Below are 23,218 nucleotides of genomic sequence, written 5' to 3' on the forward strand. Positions count from 1 at the left end.
TCACGCTTATATGCTGTACATACAAGCGAATGTTTACCTGTGTATACGTCCGATAAAACTGATATCCTTATTTCGTACGGCTAGCTACTACTATGCTATCGCAATCGGTGTTTCGCCTTGTGGGCGGAACTGCGAATTTTAAAAGGCAAATTATACAGGACACCATGCACTTTATTTCTGGGAAATGGAATTTGCTGCGGATCTACTGCACTTGCCGAGCTGCTGTGTGGTGTGGCGCGCACGTTGGCGGGCTAGTTGGTTTGAGACCATGATCGAATGTGTAAGCGTGACTGAACAAGGACGTCCAAAGAAGCTGACACACAAAGACAGCGCTTTGTCTGTGCATGTTTCTTTCTACGTCCTCTTTGAGTCACGCTTACATATTCTATCATTGTTAATTTAGTTAGTAAGCTAAGGTTTAGAACTACTATCCTTACTTCGTACAGCTATCTGCTAATTTGCTATCGCAAATTAGTATCGCCAGCTAAGGCTGGCTGCCTGAGCAAGCGAACGCTCCCTCAACTGTGGCGGCCCAACAATTAAGTGGCCTCTTGCGCCGAGATCACGGAGAAAGAAGAGAGATTTGCTTAGACTTTGGTCGCGCCTGCTTCAGGCGCTTTCTTCTCGCTGGGCAGTGCGCTCGGTCTCCCTGGCGTATTTCGCTGCCTGTCGTCAGCCGCTTTTCTTCTCTTAGCTGGGCAGCGTCCATGTGGACCAGTGCACAATATGGCGTGATGCGATGTGGTGTGCCGTTGCGAGCATGCACTACACCCATTTTAATATTGTGGCTGTCAGTTCCAACCAATCTGCTTTTCCGGTTACCATTTTATGCTTACGTCTGCTCTCGATTTTGGCAGAGCCAGTAATTTTCGCGGTTTCGCGGTTTTCGCGGTCTCGTCTACGCTAGTCGAGACCGCGCTTTGCGCGAGGCGGCGTATGTCGGAATTAGCTCAGTCGGCGCAGGTGGCCGCCGCCGGCTCCGTTGCCTGACCTTTCGCCGCTTCCGCGCTCTATGCCTCATCGTTTGACGTTCGCCCAAACGCGTGTTTCTCGCGGAGGCCGACTACATAAACACTTGTCAGAGAATAGGCGCGCGCATTCAACATGCAAGGAGAAGAGAGTGATACTACCGATACGGAGAGCTGTGTTTATGGCTGTACAGAAATCGCAAGACAATGTGCCTAGCAATGATGAATAAAGAAGTTTAGTAATCCAGCATAACTTATGGTTTATATCATTGATAAGCAATTTGCATAACTACACAAGGCACACGTATAGCATAACCATAAGCTAACCAAAGCATAACCATAAGTTAAACCGTAAGCATAACCATAGCCTAAATCATAAGCATATCCATAAGTTAAAGCGTAAGCATATCCACAGGCTAAATCATAAAGCATAACCATAAGCTAAACTGTAAGCATAACCATAGGCTAAACCATAAAGCATAACCATAAGCTAAACCATAAGCATCACCGAACCTTTTCGCTTCGAGATATCCAGGCTTAACCTTAGCTAAGCCCCAGCCAATTTTTTGGCAAACAGATCTGTGGCACTGCATAAGCTGAGCAATTTTTGCGGAGTGGAAAATACGCCTACTTTAACCTTTCGTCCAAGTTTCTGTAATGCGTATGCTGCGTTATGCAAATATGGCACAACCACCTGTTTCATTATGTTATTACTGCTTATGTGCATGCCATTATATTTCTTTAAATTACTTAGCGCACTTTCTGCTTATACCCACCCGGAAATTTCAAGTTGACCCATCTGAATTTTTAAGTTTGCCCACTCAAAAATTTAAGTTGGGCCACTCTCACACTTCAAGTTGGCCCACCCCCAAATTTCAGTTGGCCTGCCCTCAGATTTAAACTTGGCCCACGTTCAACTTTCAAGTTTGCCCACCCCCAAAACTTCAGTTGCCCCACCCCTACTATAAGCTTCCCCGTGCATTTTCTAAGGAGCCCTTATCGCTTAAAATCTTCCAATCACTGACAGTTACGCTATCAACTATCAACTATCAAATGTCTTAACTTTGCAAATTACGCATTTTTGTGCAGATACAAGGCACTACACTTTTCGCGTGACAGGGCTGGGGAGCTCGCCAAAGAATGCTTACGCACTAAAAGCTAGATCAAGCGACGAAGCCGTGCCACCTCTTTTTTTTATATATATTTTTTGCTATTTGGTTCGCACGGCAGCCATCATGATCCATTTTCGATCCCCTAGACTCCAGAAATCACTTGCTGAAAGTGAGTTTCTACGATTTAGCTTTAAGATGAGTATCGCTGGCGCTAGTTGGAATCGGTTGGCGGAGGACAGGGGTAATTGGAGATCGCAGGGAGAGGCCTTCGTCCTGCAGTGGACATAAAATAGGATGATGGTAATGATGGTGATGACGACGACGACGAGTATCATAATTTGTCTGAAGTCGGACACTACTAATCATCATACCAGATAGTGATTGACATCATTGTCATGGGAAAGGCAACTTCTTAAGGCGTCTTGACGAGCTTGATGCCTGTCTCGACGCCAGCAGCTGCTTTGCAGCTATAGATTTCACTATTTTTCTGTGTATGCGTACGAATACGGTTTGTTTCTGCCTCCTTGAATTGTGGCCTTCGGCGCCATTAAAATCCTTGCATTGGTGTTCAGTTTTGAGTCACTTGTGCCGCAGGAATCTGTAGATGAGTCTCTCACTTCCACTAAGATTGATTATCTACGATGTTCTTTGGCTGGGCAAGCAGCGGCAGCGATAGCGGTTTTTGCCAGCATTAGACTCCTGCTATGCTGAATTGCTGTTGCATATGCCTAAAAGAAACATGAGACCGCACAAGCATTGTGTGTGAGATTCTGAACGGCGGAGGCAAAGACAATCGCCGCTTACTAATGTCTACTGTGGACATGTTTACTTTTCGCTTGCTTTCACTGAACCCAAGGGCTTCAAGGAGGTCAGAGATGCAGTAAGATGCGAGCGCAGTAAACCTTGCACGAACGTCGGCGCAGACGCCCCCTCCGTAGCCTTTGTAGCCGCAGTACTGCGATCAGTTGCACTTGTAGAACCCTGTCCTTTTATCCAGCGGCCGTGGTAGAACGATGGCGCCGCCACCAAATAAACTCAGCACCTCCAAGCCGCGAAGCAAGTTTGCTGCGTTTTGCAGTGTTCATTCGTCAGATGGAGCTCAATTCTTGACACGCATGGCGGCTGCACGACCGCCATTATTCGCCATGTTGACTCTCTGATTGGCTGTCGAGAGGTCACGTGTTTTGACATTCGTGCCTGAAAGCGGAAGTTTTGCGAAATGTAACTTAACTGTAACTGTAACGAAATGGGCTCGGGGCTCACGATGCAGCTCGGCCTCCTCCTTATAGAATTCGTCGAGGGATCAAATACATGAATAATAACTGCATTGTCAATGCCAAAGGTGCTGCAAACGAATTCTTAAACGCTACGCACTGTCAAGACAAGTAAAGTATGTATTTTTCATAAAAGAATATTCCGGTATGTCCCAAAAGCTGTGCCCGAAATAAGTGATATCAATGCTTCGATGTTTTTGTCTATTTAATAAGTAAATAAAATATCACACCAACTTTAGAAATATATCATTTCGAAACCAGCAAAGCAGTGCATGCCACTGATATGAATATATATAAGGCCATGAAATGAACAAGTTGAGGACAAATATGTTAATGAAACTTTGTCAGTAAAGAACCTTGTTTACGCTTTTGTACTTATGCAAAGGCCAGGGAAGAATCTTAATGGCGCTCTCATTTGTTCTAATGGATTGCGCAGGAGCAGTTGTCACCGGTCGTGCGTTGTAATGGTACCGAAATTAAATTCGCAACAGAGCTCATATAAAATTCAGAAGTTCTGCAGAATATACGAGGGCGAGTCAAATGAAAGGAAACCAATGCGAATATATGACAAACGGGTTACTTTATGTAAAAGTTGTCTCCATGAGCATTTAAAGATTTGTCCCGCTGACTAACGAGTCGCGTGATTCTCGTTTCATAAAGCTCCTTGGGTTGCTTCTTGAAAAAGTCCGCAACTGACTCTTTCATGTCATCGTCGGACACGAGTCTAGTTCCCTTGAGCTGTTTTTTTCAATTGCCCCAAAATGTGGAAGTCGCAAGGCGACAAGTTTGGACACTATGGCGGATGTTGCAGCGTTTCCCGCTTGAACTTTGCCAATTTTATGTTAACCACATCAACGGCATTGAGACGGGCATTGTCGTGGAGCAAGATGACCACATTCGTCAATTTTCTACGTCGTTTGTTATTGATTGCGACACGCAGCCGGTCCGGCGTTTCACACTATCGCAAATGATTGATAGTCTTTCTAGGTTTAGCAAATTTGATCAGTAATGGGCCCTGACGATCCAAAAAAAGTCGACGCCTTTCCGGCGGAAATAACGGCCTTTGCTTTCTTTGGGGGTCGTCAATTCGAATGTTTCCACTGTGAGCTTCGCCTTCATGTTTCAGGCTCGTAGTAGTGGTACCACGATTCGTCGCTGGTCACAAGTGCAACTTTTCTCTACGCAACATGGTCGGTGCCGCTGATTGATGGCTGTAGTTGTGGTAAGGGGTTCGTCACTGCCGCTTTGACGCGGCTGTCATGTGCGTGCGGACCGTTGCTTCGAAAATCGTCTCGGTAGATGGCCTACGGTGCTCACTATCCAGGCAGAACATTTGTAATAAGAAAGACAGGTTGAAACTGAAATGAACGGCACCTGGAGAGACGTTGATCGTCAATTAGTTTTGTTTCTTTTTCTTCCTACTGTCTGCTCTTTCTTAGCATACTGCTGACTACGGGCCCGCTAAATGGAGGTTCTAGGTTTGAAATGGCAAATGTAGCTTTGTGCCTATAAACACATAGATCGAAAGGGCAGGAAATTGCTATTGACCGCAGTAAGTGTCTATCGCAGTCTGCTGACACCTGAAGAGCAGTAGTAGAGTAGCAGTAGAGTAGGCGCAACGGTTAGTAGATAGTTTAGAGTAAAGATGAAATGTTTACAACAGAGCGACTAATTAAAAAGAAAAAAAAAGAGTTCGTTTGTGGAGTGACTTCCACAAGAAAGGTTGGGCCCAGCACAATTGTTAGGTCGCGCGGAACAGCGGGGTGGCGAGGCCCGACTGCTCGAAGTCGCAGTGCTTTTGTAAGCAACACTGGACCACGTGCACGTGCAAATAAATTAGTTGTGTGCATCGCTGACACCAGTTTTGTTTCGACCGCATGTGCCGCACGACGTGATACCTATTCCCCTACGTTCAGAAACCGCCCGGCAAACTCGTTTCCATTAATTCGGTGCTAACAATACGCAGAGACCCTTCTGTGCGTTAAAAAGAAAAAAACATAATGGAGAACGCTGAAGTTTCGTCTTTACTTTATCTGCAATTCTCCTGGGCAAAATGGCACAATAGCCCAACCTGCTGGCTAGCTGGCAGGTTCTCTCAGCAGCCACAATTGAGCGAGCTGTCTTAACGTTGCTGGTTGCACGTTGTTGGACTACGAAGGCCTGGTTGCAGACACGTGTGCTTGAAGGACTGTGGGGTAGGCGCGACGTCAAGTACCAAAATCGACCTCTCCCTTAACAGTGGACCCATACCCGAACACGACGAGATCCGAGTACTGGGGCTCTTTATTCACAAAAATCGAAAAGCTGACACAACATTGGCCAAATTGCGTAAGGTGGGGGACCAGGTGGGCCGGATGGTCCGCCGGGTTTCGAACAAGCGCGGGGGGTTACGATGCAAAGACGCCTTGCGGCTGGCGCATGCATTTGTAACCTGTCGAGTCCTTTACTCGGCTCCATACCTCCACCTACGCAAAGTTGACGAGAACGCACTCGAAGTCATTCTCCGTAAAATCTACAAGCGTGCCCTCGGCCTCCCGGTCAGCACCTCCAACCTGCGCCTCCTGGGCCTGGGGATGGTGAACACCTTTAAAGAGCTGCGAGAGGCACACTTGATGAACCAATACACGAGACTCTCTAAAATGCCGTCGGGTCGCCGCCTCCTTGCCCGACTACACATCCATCATTCAATAAATACGGAAGAACACGTACATATCCCATCACAGTGGAGGTATGCCCTGCACGTGCGCCCCCTTCCGGTCAACATGACACGAGAGGACCATAGCGGCAGACGCCTCGCGCGGGCGGAAGCCTTGGCTCGCCACTACGGACATAAACACGGAGTCTTTTACGTGGACGCCTCCGGCCCGTACCATGGGGGTTGGTACACGGCCGCAGTCGTCCACCAAAACACAGCAGTAAATGGACTCACTTTCCGTGCACACAACATTACACACGCGGAGGTGGTTGCCATCGCGCTAGCCGCCGCAGATCAACACTCAAGGGTCATCATCACCGACTCGAGGGGTGCTTGCCGCAATATTGAGCAGGGGCACATACCGTACCTTGCCTACAAAATTTTGCAAAACAACGACTATCTCGGTGCCCCCTCGCACCGTACGATTATCTGGACTCCCGCTCACACGGGCCTCGAAGGAAACGAGACGGCCGATGCCGTCGCCCGCGCGCTCACTTTCCGGGCATCACCTTCGTCCCCCACCGATCCGGACCCCGAACCCAATCCCGCCTATACATTCAAAGAGATCGTTCAGCTCTACCAATCTGGCCATGCCATCTATCCCAAGCCCTGTAAGGGCCTCACAAAGGCGGAGGAGCGCATTCTCCTTCGCCTTTATACCAAAACTCTGCTGTGCCCGGCAGCCTTAAAATACTTTGACCCCGCTTGCACGGGGGAGTGCCCGCACTGTGGGGAAAAGTCCTCAGACATTTTCCACATGGTATGGGCATGTCAAAAAACCCCAAATCTAACCCCCCCTAACCAACCCTTCCCGGGAGGACTGGGAGGCAGCCCTGCTCGGCTGCTCTGACCTGACGGCCCAACGGGCCTTGGTCGAGCGGGCCCGGGCGGCGGCCGACGCCAATGGGCTCCCGTAAGGGGGAGCCCACCTATTGATGCAAAACCTATCTGAATAAATGTTTTTCAGACAGACAGACAGACAGACAGCGACGACAAGACTGAGTCAAATACTCAAACCTGGAGGAAGAATCGATAATCTTTAGTGGTTTACTTCCAACAGTACACAAATGTTGGAGCTATGTTGGAGCGATTTAGGGATGGTATGGAAAAGCTTTATTAAAAGAGGATGGCTCATCGGACATACACACAGATGCGCTCGTGCGCTCGCACATATAATGTGTGCTGCAATGCATAAAACGTCGTTTTTGTACATAACTGAAACGCTAATGCATTTCTCCGCAGAGTTCGGGAATTAATGTCTCGAAACGGGTGTCATCTTGAGATTTCGTTCCAAGTGGATCCGCCTTGTGAACTCCACGGCTAGAATTTGTATATTGCAATATGGGCCACCAGGTAATAAGCTCAAAACTTAATTAGTGAATTTTTGTTAAGTAGTCCATTATGCATTTGAATTTTTTGTGCAGGTAATGTCTCGCCTCTTCGAGTAGACCATGCTCATGAATTAGAATTGAGCTATCTGCCAAAGGCAACCTTGAACAATTTTTGAAGATGTTCGTTGGAACACCCGGTATATATATGTCTACACACACACTTTTTAAAGTGAAGCTTTCTTTGCCTCTTTCTTTTCCACTGCTGCTGCTTCCTTGCACGCCGCGTCAGGAAGGGGTTCAGAGCGTGCATATATATATACATGAGATGAGCGTGGTAGGAAGGAAAGACGACGCGAGAGACTCGTTTGGACCTTTGCACCGTGTCGGATGTGCACAATGCTCTTTGGAGCTCCCTGCGCGCCACCGCAGTACCCTCTTTACGGCTGTAATTGTCCGCAACTCCCCGCAAAATCATTGCAGAGAATGGGTTGGACCGACGCAGCCACGAAACGAGGGAATAGAGAGATTAAGTTAAGGGGACGCAAAAGCCTTGCGTACGCAAGAATTAGGGGCCACGGTACTGAGCATGCTATCACCCCTACGTCTGGGTCTGCGCATGCGCAGTAACGTCGCTCCTAGTTCTTGCGTACGCAAGCCGCTTGCGTCTCCGAAACTAAAGCTAATGACAGCTTTGGCACATTGGGGGATCGCGAGAGAGGGAAAATACGACTTGAGGAATCGAGGAAATGCTGCTACTAGGATTAAGCAGATGATGTGGCCCTATATGGATGCGTGGGCCCAGACGAAACCTTCAGGCCATCTGGTCGTCACTGCAACAATCCCTGGATGCAGAAGCTTCGCACTTCCGAAGCGTCAGGCTTCTAGTATCCCCCCCCAAAGACAGGGGCCCTGCCCCCCCCCCTCCCTAAGCTGCTGCCCGTGCTCGTGCCGGGAGGAATACCCACCCATGGGGGAAGACGGTCAAACTTCTGAGACTCCAGGTCGACCACCGTCTCACATGGATACCTGCATGCTGCCACAGCCACCACCATCAAGGCACGCAGGGCAAGAACAGCAGTGAGCCGGCTTCTTCAGCGAGGCGAAGGCTGCACATCACGACGGCCCTCCGACTGTACCATGTGGCCGCCCCGACGGCGTGCCTCATTATCCGATTATGGTTTTGGCGCGTGCAGTCCCGTAATTCAAGTAAAGTTTGACACTTTTTACCCCGATGCGATGTGCCGTGTGAGGCGTTGACAATACTAACTTTCTCGGAGGTTATGATCAACGGGGCACAACAACGCCTCAAGCAAATACGTCTCGCTGTGCGTTCTGTGTACTATATACGCAAACAGCAGCAGTGCACGCAAGGTAACTCACCGCTCCCGTATTGCAATAAACTTTGAAGAAATGAAGCATTCGCCGTCAACACCGCCCGTGATTATCGTCAATCAGAGCAAGCAGCACAGAAAGCTTCGCTTAGTTGATTCCCACATTGCGTCGGACCCATTTTCTTTTTCCCTTTGACACCCCTAATGCGAACGCATTGAAGAAAGAAGGTAACGTTCTGTGATCGAGTGAGACAAAAAAAGCCGCACGCGACTGTTCTACGCAGTGCGTTTTAATTGTATGGTTCACAAAAAGTCGGCGTGCAAAATGGTAATCGCCTTATTTCGAGTCTCAAGCAGCGGAAATTTATTTTTCTTGCTACTATCCGGACCGATGCCCTAATATATGTAACCATTGTAAGAAAAAAGTGGATCTGTTCCACGTTATGTATTTGTGACCAACGGAAAATCACACAAATCACGAAATAAGTAATGCTGAACAGTGGGAGGCCACGTTGCTCAGCTCTGACCCTGACCTGCAGGCCAAGGTCATCAAGAAAGCTGAAGGAGCCGCCCGGGCCCAGGGCCTCGTGGATGCCTAACCACAAGGTCACCCGTCAATACCTTGTTTTCCAATAAAGTCTTTAATCACTCACTCATGATACATGACCTGCAGATCTGCAGCCGCTTTGGACCCGTTGTTATTTTTTTTTTGGTCTAGTTTACTATCTAAGGGTGCTGTTTTTATTGTCCGTGCCCATTATGTTCTTTTTCCTTGGATTCCTCGAAGACCGAAAACGTAGAATCGAAAAGAGAGGCAATATTTCTTAAAAGTTACTATGGTATTTTGACCTTCGGCTGGTTTTGTTCGCTGCTGACCGAATTCTTGTCTGAGTGTGCCGCTGTTTCCTGATAAAAGGAATGCAATGCAAAACCGCACTGTGAGAAATCCGGTATGTCACCACAGTCGTTATTCCTGTTCGATTGCCAAGTGCAAAACACAATTGATCATGTGTAAAAAAATGTTGCTGCGCAAGCCCGAGGAAGGCATTTTCCAACCAAAATACTCTCTACCACAAGCTATTGGAATGAAGTATTGTCCCCGTTCAACAGCTTCAGCTTTATTCTCGTCGAAAGCTGCACGCCCCTCAATTCTGCAAAGGTTCAGCGCTCGTTAAATGTATTGAACGGGGCCAGCAATACGCTCCCTCTCGATGGCCATGGGTGAGGGTATTATGCTACACAGAAAATGTTCCGAGTGATCTTCGCAAAGCCTTTGTGCTCGCGTTTTCATTCGTCACGGCAAACCGGCTTAGAGTTTCTGCAAATCAATTTTGCTTTATCTGTGGCACCGGAATGTCAAACGCGGTGAGAATGGGGTCTCGTAACTGCAGCAACCGCACCAGCCGACTCTGTTTTGTTTGAAACACCTGTTTTGCATCCACGCAGCGAGGTGCGAAGTTCGCGATTCTGGGGCTAGAGGTCGCTCCAAGTTTCGCAAATTGCCCGTTCTTCTGATTACTTTGTTTGCTTACACGAGCGCAAACTCAACTTCGTCCTTTTCATCTTCAATTCATGCTCCTAATACACTGCTGCGAAAGGTGTCGAATTTAACAGCCCTCAAGCGACACTGGAGTTAATTAAACGCTGTGCTGCGGAGCACAGCGCAGGCAAAAACACAAAAAGCACGTCTCCGACAATTTTTCTCATGTAGCGTAGCCGTTCGCGTGATCATCTCAAGCTTTGGGACGAACTCCATCAATGCTTCTGTGCTGGCGACGCGACAGGCTTCTGCTGTTTGCAGTATATCTACAACTTTGTATGTCTTTCAGTGAGCCTAGGAGGGAACTTTCAACTGCAATAGACAGACTGGACGATTGCTTCTATGTCAAGAATCAGGATCGCTGGGAACTGTTCCGAGAGCGTCCGTAGCACAAGAAGCGCTGAACGCGTTGCGCTTTTTGAGGAGAAGTGTCGCGCGCCACATGGCAATCATGTATAAGTTTTTTTTTTTTGTTCTCTTTCTAGAATCTTTTTTTTTTTACCCCTTACCCCAGCACATGTATAGCCAGTCGGTCAACGCTGGCTACCTTCGCTGCCTCTTGCTTGCATTAATGCGGGTGCGTTCATGCATCTTCAGTCATGATCGCTTCCCTGCCTGCGCAATGGCATACAACTGCATAGAACTCCGCATTTCAAACGTACATATTCAGGGAGCTTCGCGATCAGCTCAATGTCGGGCATGTAGGACGTACGGCCATGAAAGCTATGATAGTTGCCGGTGGTTGGTATCGAGCTGGCATGGTTTACTTAGTAGATGTCGTCTATCTTAGGAAAACATTCTGTGAAACGTACGTACTGTAGTGCTTTACCTATAGACATGGCAGGGATTTCTGCCGATGGTGAGGCGCACGGAGCAACCAGTGCGAGTCTGGTGCGTGTATTTATGAAGTATTCGTTTCACGAATATGTTCTGCGGTTTAGCAGTCATGATCAGTTCGGTAAACATACGAGACTATTGTTAAATTGTAAGTGCATTCCCCGATTTGCTTCGACAAGTGTTTGAACTGATTTTTTTTTTATAGATACTCGTACATTGCGCAACTCGTTAATTTGTTAGATGCAGTTTCTGCCACCGAATAATGTAGTTTTGTTTAGGAGTAACAACATGCCGTACAAACCGCAGAGCGATGGCAATGATGTGCTGATCAAGCGGCAAAGCCGGTAAGCAAAACTGGACATAACAAAAATGTGAACAGGACGAAGCTGTACTTCTGCGGGGAATTTTTTTGTTCTTTTTAGAAAATCCCCGTTCAAGTAAGCACTTGTCTCGTGCGATCGTGTGTGTAGCAAGCAAGTAAAACTTGTTTGCTGCAAGGTGGTTCCTCATAAGACCTGCCGGAGGCGATATTAAGTGTGAAGCACCCTCCTTTCTGCCCGAGCGAATTATGAATGTCTCCCCGTGACGAGGAAAGAAATAACCTGCGCCTACAGAAACGTACAATGCCCCCCCCCCCCCCCCTCCCTGCATTTCTGCTGAAGCTTAGCCGTGGCTCCGACAGGGCCTCCTTTGCACTTTACCCTTCTGATGGAATTTTTTGAAGAAAAAGGAAAAAGTAGCTATTCGGCATGGTAGCTATCGACATGAACTCCTGAACACAGTGAGGAAACATTCTTGCTGCATTCCTCACAAAGAGGGGCCACACCTCTTGACCCACCCAACTTCCTTTATTCCCCAGTGCAGACTGACAAAGGAATCGCCAGACAAAAGACCCCCTCTTGTGTCGCCTGTCTCCCCCAGCAAACTAACGAAGTTTGAGGGGGTTCACTGCAGACGCTTTACCTTCTCGCCACTCCCGGGAAAGAGTTTCTCGCGCCGAGCGATCACCATTCGAACCCCCGCTTCTCTACCAGTCTGCAAACTGGGTGTCTGACGAGAGCATTCATTCTGGCGTGCACCGTAGACACTGCTTGAAAGTGAAAAGTGTTCGGACTTGCTCGACTCTGCACATCGAAAACTGCAGCCATGAGAAGCCAGCCGCTGTTCGTCGCTTTCGTCATCCTGTTCCTGCTATTTTTGGATGCTGCCTTTGGAAGTAAGTGTTTTATGCTTTATCTTTTAATGGTTAATGTTTATTTTATGCTTTTTTTAACGCCTTAACTCGTAACTGAGAATTGCATATGAGCACATGGTTATATTTATAGGGGAGAGTTTTTGGAGGTCAGAGGTCGGGTTCTAAGGAGGTGATCAGCTATGCCGATCAGCAGTTAATTGCGACTGGGTAGATGTTATAACTTGTGCACACGTGTGTCACAGGTGGTCTGGCAAGTTGACTGCTGCTTGCGCATTGGTTATGAATTCCTTTCGGAGTCATATTGTCGCGTTGGATTATTGCAATTTTCTGTGACGCTGCCGTCACTTTATGCAAACAGTGATGTGCTCTTGAAATGCGCTAGATGATTAATGTTGGTTCGCGTACCCTGCCGGGATGGCAAAGCGAATGCAGGGCTCTGCTGCTGCAATGCAAAGTTGCTCATGCATTCACGTGTGGCATGTAATACGCCCAAGTGTTACTAAGCGGGTAGCCTATAGCTTGTCTCCTTTTATTTTCTCATCGTGCCTTTCTACGCTAGGACAATGTTTACTAGTATGGCAGTACAAAGAAAACCCGCTCACGGATCGCTTAGTTTAGCTGTGTGCCTAACCAGTCTCCAAGTGCTACCAACATTCTTGAGCCGCGCATCGTGTATAATGACAGTACGTTTATATCTGCATTCGCATCAAACAGTCGCTGGTCAGTTTGCTCTATGTAAATCCTGCAATTTATATGCACAGCGACGGCTGTGCTCTCGTTTTCGCCCGCCAATCCTACGTAGCATGGGTTGGCTACGTCTCTAGGGCGGGCAGTCTCACAGACTTCACGAATGATGGCGCCAGCAGCACGGCGGCGCACGTGTTTCTGCTTATTTTTTGTGGTATGAATATATTTATACATATGTAGCTTTCCGTACTTGACACCGACGCGTAAAACGGCGGCATCGCGAACTATTGGACGGGCGTTGTCGAGCATCGACAGCTTTCGTCACGTGTAATTTTTTTTTTTTCGTGTTCCCTTCTGTTTTACGCGCTGGTTTCACGTATACATCTAATTTCAACTCGCCCGATTTGCTACGTTTCTGCAAGAACTTTTTTTTTTCGCTGCCAAAAAATATGCAAGTCGGTAACTTTTACCGTGTCCTTGAAAAGCTGAGCGTTTGGAACAGAACCCTGCCATCATATGCATCAGCCTTTTGCCATATGCACCTGTCAGTCGCGCCATTCCTGTCGTATGCGTTCCTTCGTCTTCGCCTTTTGCGCTTTTTCATGAAAGCAGAACCAGTTTTGTTTGAAAAGGAGGGAACATTCTGTTAAGCATTCCAGCGACGAATAGAAGGGCTCGGCGGACGAGTTATACGCTCGGCCCGCTAATCTTGTTAGCTGAGGGGCCCGGTAGCTTTCCATTCTCTGCCAATTAGGCAGACGTCGAGATTCTTGACCGTGACCCCCCACACAATATCCCGAACTGCCTGGAAGCTGTCAATCCTGGAAACTTTCATAGAATTACTTTTTAGCGCTCTGCTGCTTTCAGCTGCATCTTCCGAGAAAAAGCTGCCGAGACGTCACTACGGAGTTTTCATTCCTTTCTCCGAACTGGGAGGGTCGCTTTATTTTTTTTAGACACTAGTCACTGTCTGCATAAGTTCCTGCAGCTGCTAACGCAGATACATGTCCAGGTTGCCTTCGTTCCGCTTCTCACGAACTTCTCTCCGTTTCTTCGTTTTTTTATTTGTTTACTTATATATTTACACTTCTCTCAGAGAAGCTAGGGAAATGGTAGCGCACTTATTTCCCTTTTTATTCATCCATGTTTCAGCGCACTTTTCAAAACTCGCACGCAAGCTGAACTTCGGTGCTGCTGAGACGAGATTGGTTTCTTTCTCACTTGACTAACGTGACGCTCCATGGTACCGCTATTCGAAATGTTCAAACAATGGTTTTGTTATAAGTCTCTTTAGGCTCAGTCGAAATACACCTGTGTGGCACTCGCGTAGATATCAGACGAGCCCAATGGCGATGTAGAGGCGTGCGTTTATATGCGTAGAGACCATGCACGCGTTGACCGCCTGCTCGCTGGAAACTGACCATTTTTATCGTATTTCACATCATCAGGCAGTACAATCACGCAGATTTATATATGGAAAATACTTTGCAGGGGCATGGAGGCATTACAAGAAAAGCTATAAATAAGCCTAACATGTCCGGTGACTAAGTTATTGTTTACGATGCAGTGCTGCAGGCGACTGGCCACGAACACATGTTTAAGAATTCTGGACATTGCCCCATCATCCATATTCCGAACTTTACCGCGATGCACCAAAATAACTAAATGGTCAGAAATTTTAGTCTAATCGGTGACAGTTCATAGCAGTGTCACTGCTACGAAATACGCAGCAGCGAAGTTAACGGCTAAGCGCAAAATGTATATGTTATCAGAAGGGCGTACTCTCTCGACGTTGCAAACTGAAAGTTCAAGTCCAGTCGATTTATATATATATAAAATCTGCGGCCCATTTAGTTATTTCGGTGCATTATCGCAAAGTTTGACAGATGGCAGTAAGGGCAATGTCCGGAATTCGTGGTTATGAAATTAACTAGGGGTGTGCGAATGGTATATTTTTTTCGAGTAGTTCTCCATATTAAAACATAAATTTTCGCATCCTGGTAATCACAGCGCTAGAAAAGTTTGTCATTACACAGCGTGTTTTAAAGCAGGGTTTATTATTAACGCGAAGGGAGCAGTGGGAACAATTAGCTAAGTAGTATGTTCTCAATCTCAGAGCTATTCGGAGCATCCGTGGTCATATATAGCTATACATATAGCGTTTATAAAAGCAGCCATGCCAGCCAATTAATATATGTGCGTAGCTCCTTGACTAAACCAGATATGTCACCGGTGATGGCAGAGCGTTAAAAAAAAAAGCTTTTTTCTAGTTCGAATCGTACGCCGCGGCAGATGGTGTCACTACTGTATAAATTATTTTGCAATGAAACGTATTCTGACTCAATCCGATGAGAGGTGACTATTATCAATGTGACAATCACTGAGAGGTGACTAGTACTAGTACTGCTAAATATAGTATTGGTACGGCTAAATGGCATGTCTGAACGACATTTATTGCGAGTGATCGCTTTTAGCCGAAAAAGATCGGCGTTATACGAGCTACGCTGTGTGTTATCCACTCTTAAGTTCATTGCGGATGCGACTAAATTTTTTGCTTCATTTGAATATTTCATCGTATGCAGCCGACGGCATGAACAATTTGAAAAGTCTTCGCACGCCCCTAAAATTAACCTTGGGAACGGAAAAGCAGTGCGAAAGACATGGACTAAGGGAAGACGTGAAACAGATACGTCCCTTCGTCCATGTCTTTAACGCTGCTTAACAACAGTTCCTAATGTCGAACGAACTCTAGCATTTATTACGGGATAAATGTAAGCTTGAAACTTGTTCGTTCCCAATCTTCTGCTGCTGTCTATAGTGGTAGTTTGTAATAATGCTGCTGCGCATGCGCAAGACATTTTCCTACGAAAGCAATTTAGACCGCTGTCTGGTAGAACGAAGTATTGTTACACTTCAACAGCTTCATATTTACCGCACCGGAACCCTGCGCACCCCTCTACTCTGCGAGCGTTTTGCGGTGGCAAATGCAGTTGAATGACAACAATACATTGCCTCTCGGTGGCCAGGTTTGGGGTGATGGCGAATTATAAGGTCAGGGACCTTCAGGAGTAATCCTTTGTGCTCGTGCTTACGCCCTACTGGGGGCAGGAACCGCCCTTGAGGGAGAAATGCCTGTGGGCGGTATGTTTTCGTTTGAAGACAGCTTTGAGTGGTTAGAGTCTACAAGTTTTCTTTTTTTTTCAATATGATTGTGGTGACATGGAAGCATGCTGATTCATCACAGTGCATGATACATTTGGTATACCGGCTCTTAATTTGAAATGGCGATACTAGCATTATTATTTAATTTATTATTCACGAGACGCTGGCATCCCCGGAGGATAAAACGAGAAGCGCTTGTTTTGGGAGTATTCAAGGGCGACGATAAGTGAACAATTAACTCGAATCTCAAACGGCAAGCTAGTGTTTTGTGTCGATTTAAACTCCGGTAGCACGCTCGAGTTTCATGTTCGACGGCATATTCATAATAGTTCAAAAGTAAGACCGTGGATGCGGCTACAATACCGATAATTCCGCCAGCTATACCTCTAAATTACGTCTGCTAACAACGGCATCCACCTCCTTGTCTCCTCGCAGTGGAAGACGTCCTGGGCTTGCTGAACGACCGAGTCGACTCCGTCACCAACATGGCGCGCGCTTTCCTGGCCGTCTTCGTCGGCGCCTTCACCATCAACGCGTGCGCCGTGATCTTCATCGTGTTCGGCGACGGTCGCTCGCGCCGGTTCCTCTTCCCCCTGGTGGTGGTCTACGCGGCCCTGTACCTGGTGTTCAGCGGGATGGCGTACCTGTTCCTCGGGCTGAGCGGAAGCGTGGCCAGTCGGGTGCGCGCGCTGGGCTCCATCCTGGACGCCGTCTCGGTGGTCGACGTCTCGGACTCCGCCTTCTCCTACATCAAGGTGCACGAGCAGGAGTGCCGGCTCCGATTCGTGTGCGAACTCTCGGAAAAAGCGATCGAGCGCGACCACATGTTCGCCCTGGTGCTTCGCGTCGTCAGCATACTGGGCAGCGCCGGCGGACCGTACGTCGAGGCGGTGCTGGGGGGCCTCAGCGGCCGCGGCTGCGACCTGCTGTTCTCGGGGTGCGATTACTCGCCGTTGAGAAGATCCCTGCCGTTCGTCGACTAGCACCTCCCCTCCCCCCGGATGTATGTACATAAATGCGCTCAACCGATTAGTCGTATTATCTATTTATGCGAATAAACAAGCCCAGTGAAATTCTCGTCAATACGTGGTTGTCTGTTCTTTCTTCGCTCAGTCGCGCACACGATCACGCCTGTCGCAACAGTGCGGACGGTTCGTTGTGTGTCGTAGTTTACGAGTTAGTTATAGTGTACACCCGTGAGCAAAAGTATGCGGACCAGGGATTGCGCGATAAAACTAATTTTCTCCTGCGCCTGGAAATGCAACTTGAAAGTAAAGATTGCAGTCCAAGCTTGGCATTACGAACTTTCCAGTGAACTCGTCAGTTTCCGTTTATGCGTGTTAATTACGAGAAAAGTCTGTTTTTTTTTTTCGGCGACCGTGTGGTCCGTATACTTTTGCTCACGGGTGTACGTGGCATCACGCTACGCGCAGTGAAATAGCGCGGTCAAACTGCACGTGCGCAGAATGCTACGGCATTGTTGCGTGCCTCATCTAGCGAGTTGGAATTCAGCGCGACGTGCTAAAGGTCAGAAAAATTGTTTAGCGTGAAAAAAGCTGACAGTCGCACGCTTCGAATCAACCAAGTCGTCGTGCGGCCCTGCCCATTCGTTCCCAACATACCCTTGCATTTGCTTTAGCTTGTTTAGATTTCTGTCATGGTTCTTCCACAGGAAAGCGGATTTCATGCCACAAATTTTATAAATCAGCAGCGCAGCAACATCGCTCGCCAACGCAGTTTCTTTTTTCATTTTCCTCCTCGCTAGTCAAACACATAATCGGGTCGAGTTAACGTGATGCTGCAGCTTTGACCTGTAGCGCATCCAGCCTTGCGTTGTATGTACGTTGACGGCACGTCACCCACGGTGCGACAGATAGAGACAGCACCACGCACCTATAGAAAGCAAACTGCGACAATTCCTTTGGCTCGATTCTATTCTCTTCCTAACAGCCAGCGCTCATGACTTCCTCGTCTAGATGATATCGTAAAACCAATTGGATGCTGGGCTTTTATCTGCCAAAGCCACCATATGATTATGAAGCACGCCATAGTGGGGAACTCCGGATTCATTTTGGCCACCTGGAGTTCTTTAACCTACACCAAATGCACGGTACGTGGACGCTGTTGCATTTCTCCCGCACCGAAACGCTTCCTAGGCTTTGATCCCTCGGGCTTAGCACGGCGATAACGTAAGCAGTGTGTAGGTCTCACTAACTGCTGCAAAGTGAAAACGACAACTGTGGGTGCCAGTCACAGTGAAAGAAACAAGAGGATCTCGAATGATCACCGTTGAAACGGCAGAAGCTGAACTTCAGCGTCACACGGATGAAGTCCGTCCTCGATGCAGTCTTGTGCCGGCACAACCTTCGTAAGATCAACCAGCTGTGCTTCGTAGATCGACCCGTATGCGAAAATCCGTACAGCGGTACTCACCTTAAGGAGGGAAGAGTGCTGCGAAGTGAAAACGACAACGAAGACAGAGAAATCGCGTTCGCCGTGACGCGAGACCGACGTCATGGCACGTGCCGGAGCTGCTTGAGAACGCCTGAACAAAGGGCTGTCACTGAATAAACGGGCGCAGTGTTCCCGTTCTTGTGTGGCCGTTATTATGCTCCTGGCCGTCCGGCCGGATGCCATTCCCGCCCGGTAGCAGTCATAACAGTTGAGTTGTAACACTAACAAAGCGCGCATCTTCATAGGGGCAAGGGGAGGGGGGCTTTTCAATCCCACTCTTACCATAGAATCCTTTGCAAATTTTTTGTAAATATCATCATCATCATCAGCCTAGTTACGCCCACTGCAGGGCAAAGGCCTCTCCCATACATCTCCAACTGCCCCGGTCATGTACTAATTGTGGCCATGTTGTCCCTGCAAACGTCTTAATGTCATCAGCCCACCTAACTTTCTGCCGCCCTGTGCTACGCTTCCCTTCCCTTGGAATCCAGTCCGTAACCCTTAATGACCATCGGTTATCTTCCCTCCTCTTTGTAAATATGGCATGCCTTAAATGAAAAGTATGCTTCCTAGACTCACGTAAATTTAACCTTTTATCTCAAACGCATCAAATTTTGATTCAAATCGGTACAGTGGTTGTCTTATTAAACAATTTCCGCGCTTTACATGTATTTGAGTAGGGAAATGGGAGTTGCCCCAATTAAAGCTTCTTTCTCAGGATGACTTCTTTTTGTACCTTTCCCTAGCTTTCTCAGAGCTATTACCACCGGCATCCTTTGCACCAGTGGTGCACTATAGTAAAGCGTGTGGTAAGATCGGTATAGTTGGACATAATTCGTATTGTATAGGCACACGAGAAAACTTGAACGAAATGACTGGGACAGCAGTTGGGCCGTCACATTTCTTCCTTCAATACAAATTAACCCCCCCCACCCATGCGGGCAGAAATCAATATAATATTTCCGACTTTTTTTTTTCGTTATATCTTAGTCCGAATCCTATAGAAAGGCCCCCGCTGATTCCAAAGATTCTGTATTATATGTCTCTTTTGCGCATCGTACGTCATATCAGTATTCACGGCGACGCCGATACAAATATAACGATAACTTCGGTGTGATTCGTGCATCATGGTTTACCCACAGGCACGGACAGATACGTTCAAGAAAGGAAAGAGCGAGATGTTCGCCCTTCTTTTCATGCGTATGTCATTGTTAAGCGTGCCTACTCGCGCCTCTGGCTCTGTTTATACTACCGTTGCAAAGAAGGAAATGCGGAAGGAGCTGGCCACCGGAAGCCGCAAGAAAAATGTCCGCGTGTGACGTCGACGGGGTGAGGAGACGTAAAAGAATGCGGAGAGAGGGAAAGGAGAGCGCAGAACGGGAAATACACGAGGCGCGATGAGCGATACGACAAGATTTATTTATTTTATTTATTTATTTAACACAGGCACGTACCCAGGGGGGGGGCCCGGGGGGGCCCGGGCCCCCCCCCCCCCCGAAATCAAGTGGCATACCCCCACCCCCCCCCCCCTCCCCACCTACGCCACCACTCCTCACACATTCCTAAAGCGCCGCCAGATTAATGTTGGGACTTGGCAGCTGTTCATCGGTCAGCCTTATGCTGCCTTTTTCACTCCTTTTAGATGGCGGTAGTTATCGGCATCTCTTGTAATGTGAAGGACAGTTTTCTCATAGATTCCGCACCCGCGCGATTAACTCGAGATGCGTTCAGTTGTCACCATCTATGCAACCGTCACGCGCATAGCTGTTGCTTTTGTTAGTTCCCTTCTTTGTTTAGGCTGATCCTGGGACCAGGAGAGGGATGCGGCTGTTACTCAGCTGGTCTGTACTCTCATAGGAGTTGCGGCCGGAGAAAACACCAATTGCGTTTAACTTTTCCCTTTGCTTCATTATTTCCTTGAGTTACGGCTCGCCGCGACGCTGGCAGATGCCCGGAACCATATACACGTGATATGGGTTAGATAAGGTGGGAAATAATATGATGTGAAAGAGCGTCCATCATGAAACCCTGCACTAACCCTTAAACCCATAAGCAAGATGGCTGTCGCCAGTTACCTCGTCTGTTTTCCCTAATTGTATAGCACTTTTTGTGCAAAATTGGAAACCGGAAACAAAAATCGCAAGGAGTTGAGAAATTAAGCGATCTACTAAGGGAGAGAGCCAACGCAACAACCAAACTGCAAGCAAAAGCGAATAATAAAAATGTTAACCGTTGTTTATGAAAATATTTATGGATCAACATCTTTTTATTTAAAAAGGAAGTAGAGAAAACGCCGCCGGAAGTGGAGAATAATTACTTGCTTTGAATGACGCTTCTACAGTTATCGGTCGAACCGCCTCACGTAGCCACTTCTCTGCTGTGCTTATGTGGGTGTTTTTCTAACCTTTCTCGGTGAGCGCAGTACGTCTAGAATCGCAGAGTCCTGCGCTCTACGCGGTTGTATGGGACTGGCGGCCGCACAGCGTTACGCAATTCGCGGAACTGTCAAAACTGATCCACAAGGCGAAAATAACTGATATTCGAAACTATAACACGTGAAAGACTGAAGAAGCCGTAAAGAAATGAACGCAGCCTGAAATCAGTAAAAAAGAAACCTGGCATAGGACAAACCATGATGTATGCACTAAAAGATAAGAGGGATAATATCATAAGCAATCTCGAAGATACAGTAAAAGCAGCGGAAAAATTCTAAGCTGACCTGTATACAGTACCGAGAGGAGTCACGATACCTCACTTAGAAACAGTAATGAACAGGATACAGAAACTCTCCTATAACTAGCGATGAGGTCAGAAGGGTGCTGCAAGACATGAAACGATGAAGAGCGGGAGGAGAAGGTGGAATAACAGTCCATTTAATCAAAGATGGAGGAGACATAATGCTTGGAAAACTGGCGGCTCTTTATACGAAGTGTATATCGACTGCAAGGGTCCCAGAAAACTGGAAGAATGCAGACATTATACTAATCCACAAAAAAGGAGACGTTAAAGGATTGAAAAATTATAGGACCATTAGCTTGCTCCCAGTATTATATAAGATATTTACCAAAATAATCTCCAATAGAATAAGAGCAACACTGGATTTTGTCAACCAAGGGAACAGGCTGGCTTCAGGAAGAGATACCTTACAATGTATCACATCCATGCCATCAATCAGGTTATCGCGAAATCTGCAGAGTAAAATAAGCCTCTCTATGTGGCTTCTATAGATCACGAAAATGCATTTGATTCAGTAGAGATACCAGCAGTCATAGAGGCACTACGTAATCAAGGACTACAGAACGCTTACGTAAAAAGCTTGAAAAATATTGCTACATGCGTGTGGTATTTGTTTGTTTGAACGAGGTGCGTGGGCGCCATCACTCTAGAAAAGAGGAGGAAGAACGAACTGGGCTCGCGCTGTGAATCTAACCGGTCAGCGCTGCAACCGTTGTTGTAAATATAATCTGTAAATAGTTTCTCGTCTTACTGGCTCGTCCTTCGCGTAAGAATATATACAGAGGTTCTACAGCTACCTTAATTCTACACAAGAAAAGCAGGGAGATACCTATAGGGAAATGGGTCAGACAGGGAGACACAATTTCTCCAAAGCTATTCACTGCGTGCTTAGAAGAATTCAAGCTATTAAACTGGGAAGGATTAGGAGTAAAGATCGACGGCAAATATCTCAGTAACCTTCGGTTTGCCGTTGACATTGTTCTATTCAACAACAATGCAGACGAGTTACAACAAATGATTGGAGACCTCAACAGAGAGAGTGTAAGAGTGGGGTTGAATATTAATATGCAGAAGATGACGATAATGATAAATAGCCGGGCAAAGGAACAAGAGATCAGGATCGCCAGTCGGCCACTAGAGACTGTGAAGGAGTACGTTTACCTAGGTCCATTAATCACAGGGAACCCTGATCATGAGAAGGAAATTCACAGAAGAATAAAAATGGGTTGGATCGCATATGGCAGACATTGCCAGCTCCTGACTGGAAGCTTACCATTATTATTGAAAAGTAAGGTGTGCAATCAGTGCATTTTGCCAGTGCTGACATATGGGGCAGAGACTTGAGAATGAGTTAAGGACCGCGCAAAGAGCGATCGAACGAAGATTGCTAGGCATAACGTTAAGAGATAGAAAGAGAGCGGTTTGGATCAGAGAGCGAACGGGTATAGGCGATATTCTAATTGACATCAAGAGGACAAAATGTAGCTGGGCAGGTCATGTAATGCGCCGGTTAGATAACCGTTGGACCATTAGGGTTACAGAATGGGTACCAAGAGAAGGAAAACGCAATCGAGGACGACAAAACACTAAGTGGAGCGATGAAATTAGGAAATTCGCTGGCGCTAGTGGGAATCGGTTGGCGCAGGACAGGGGTAAATGGAGATCGCAGAGAGGGGCCTTCGTCCTGCAGTTGGCATAAAACATGATGATGATGATGATGATGATGATGATGATGATGAAGAAGGTGGTGGGCCCCCCCCGAAAAAAAATCCTGGGTACGTGCCTGATTTAACATATACTGCGGACACGAAGTCCATGAAGGAAGGATAATACAATGTTAGGTCACAAGAAGTAAAACAATTCCAGTACAACAAAATGATGCAACAGTACGAAAAT

At 47.2% G+C, this 23,218-nt stretch overlaps 2 protein-coding genes across 5 annotated transcripts; both read left to right on the forward strand.

Annotated features, from left to right (window-relative positions):
* The first annotated feature begins 6,116 nt into the window (after window positions 1-6,116).
* Window positions 6,117-6,899, forward strand: LOC135909311 (uncharacterized). The gene has a single exon (XM_065441247.1). It carries the CDS (start codon window positions 6,117-6,119, stop codon window positions 6,897-6,899), a length of 783 nt encoding a protein of 260 aa, XP_065297319.1.
* A 5,061-nt stretch (window positions 6,900-11,960) lies between these two features.
* Window positions 11,961-17,215, forward strand: LOC135909312 (uncharacterized). 4 transcript variants are annotated; one of them, XM_065441249.1, is made up of 2 exons: window positions 11,961-12,304; window positions 16,568-17,215. In XM_065441249.1, exons 1-2 carry the CDS (start codon window positions 12,235-12,237, stop codon window positions 17,113-17,115), a joined length of 618 nt encoding a protein of 205 aa, XP_065297321.1. In that variant the 5' UTR covers window positions 11,961-12,234; the 3' UTR covers window positions 17,116-17,215. The 4 variants fall into 4 exon arrangements, with proteins under 4 accessions (XP_065297321.1, XP_070395083.1, XP_065297322.1 ...); XM_070538982.1 differs by lacking the exon at window positions 11,961-12,304 and adding an exon at window positions 15,904-16,142; XM_065441250.1 differs by lacking the exon at window positions 11,961-12,304 and adding an exon at window positions 15,904-16,111.
* Window positions 17,216-23,218: the final 6,003 nt, after the last annotated feature.

Source organism: Dermacentor albipictus, chromosome 5 (genome assembly GCF_038994185.2).
Source record: "Dermacentor albipictus isolate Rhodes 1998 colony chromosome 5, USDA_Dalb.pri_finalv2, whole genome shotgun sequence".
In the NCBI taxonomy this organism is placed as follows: Eukaryota; Metazoa; Arthropoda; class Arachnida; order Ixodida; family Ixodidae; genus Dermacentor; species Dermacentor albipictus.

What these genes read in the sequence shown, in the direction of transcription:
- LOC135909311 (XM_065441247.1), top strand. Translation starts at nt 6,117, where the DNA reads ATGACACGAGAGGACCATAGCGGCAGACGCCTCGCGCGGGCGGAAGCC.
- LOC135909312 (XM_065441249.1), top strand. Translation starts at nt 12,235, where the DNA reads ATGAGAAGCCAGCCGCTGTTCGTCGCTTTCGTCATCCTGTTCCTGCTA. An exon ending in TTTGGATGCTGCCTTTGGAA is followed by an intron (nt 12,305 to 16,567) that starts GTAAGTGTTTTA and finishes GTCTCCTCGCAG; the next exon opens with TGGAAGACGTCCTGGGCTTG.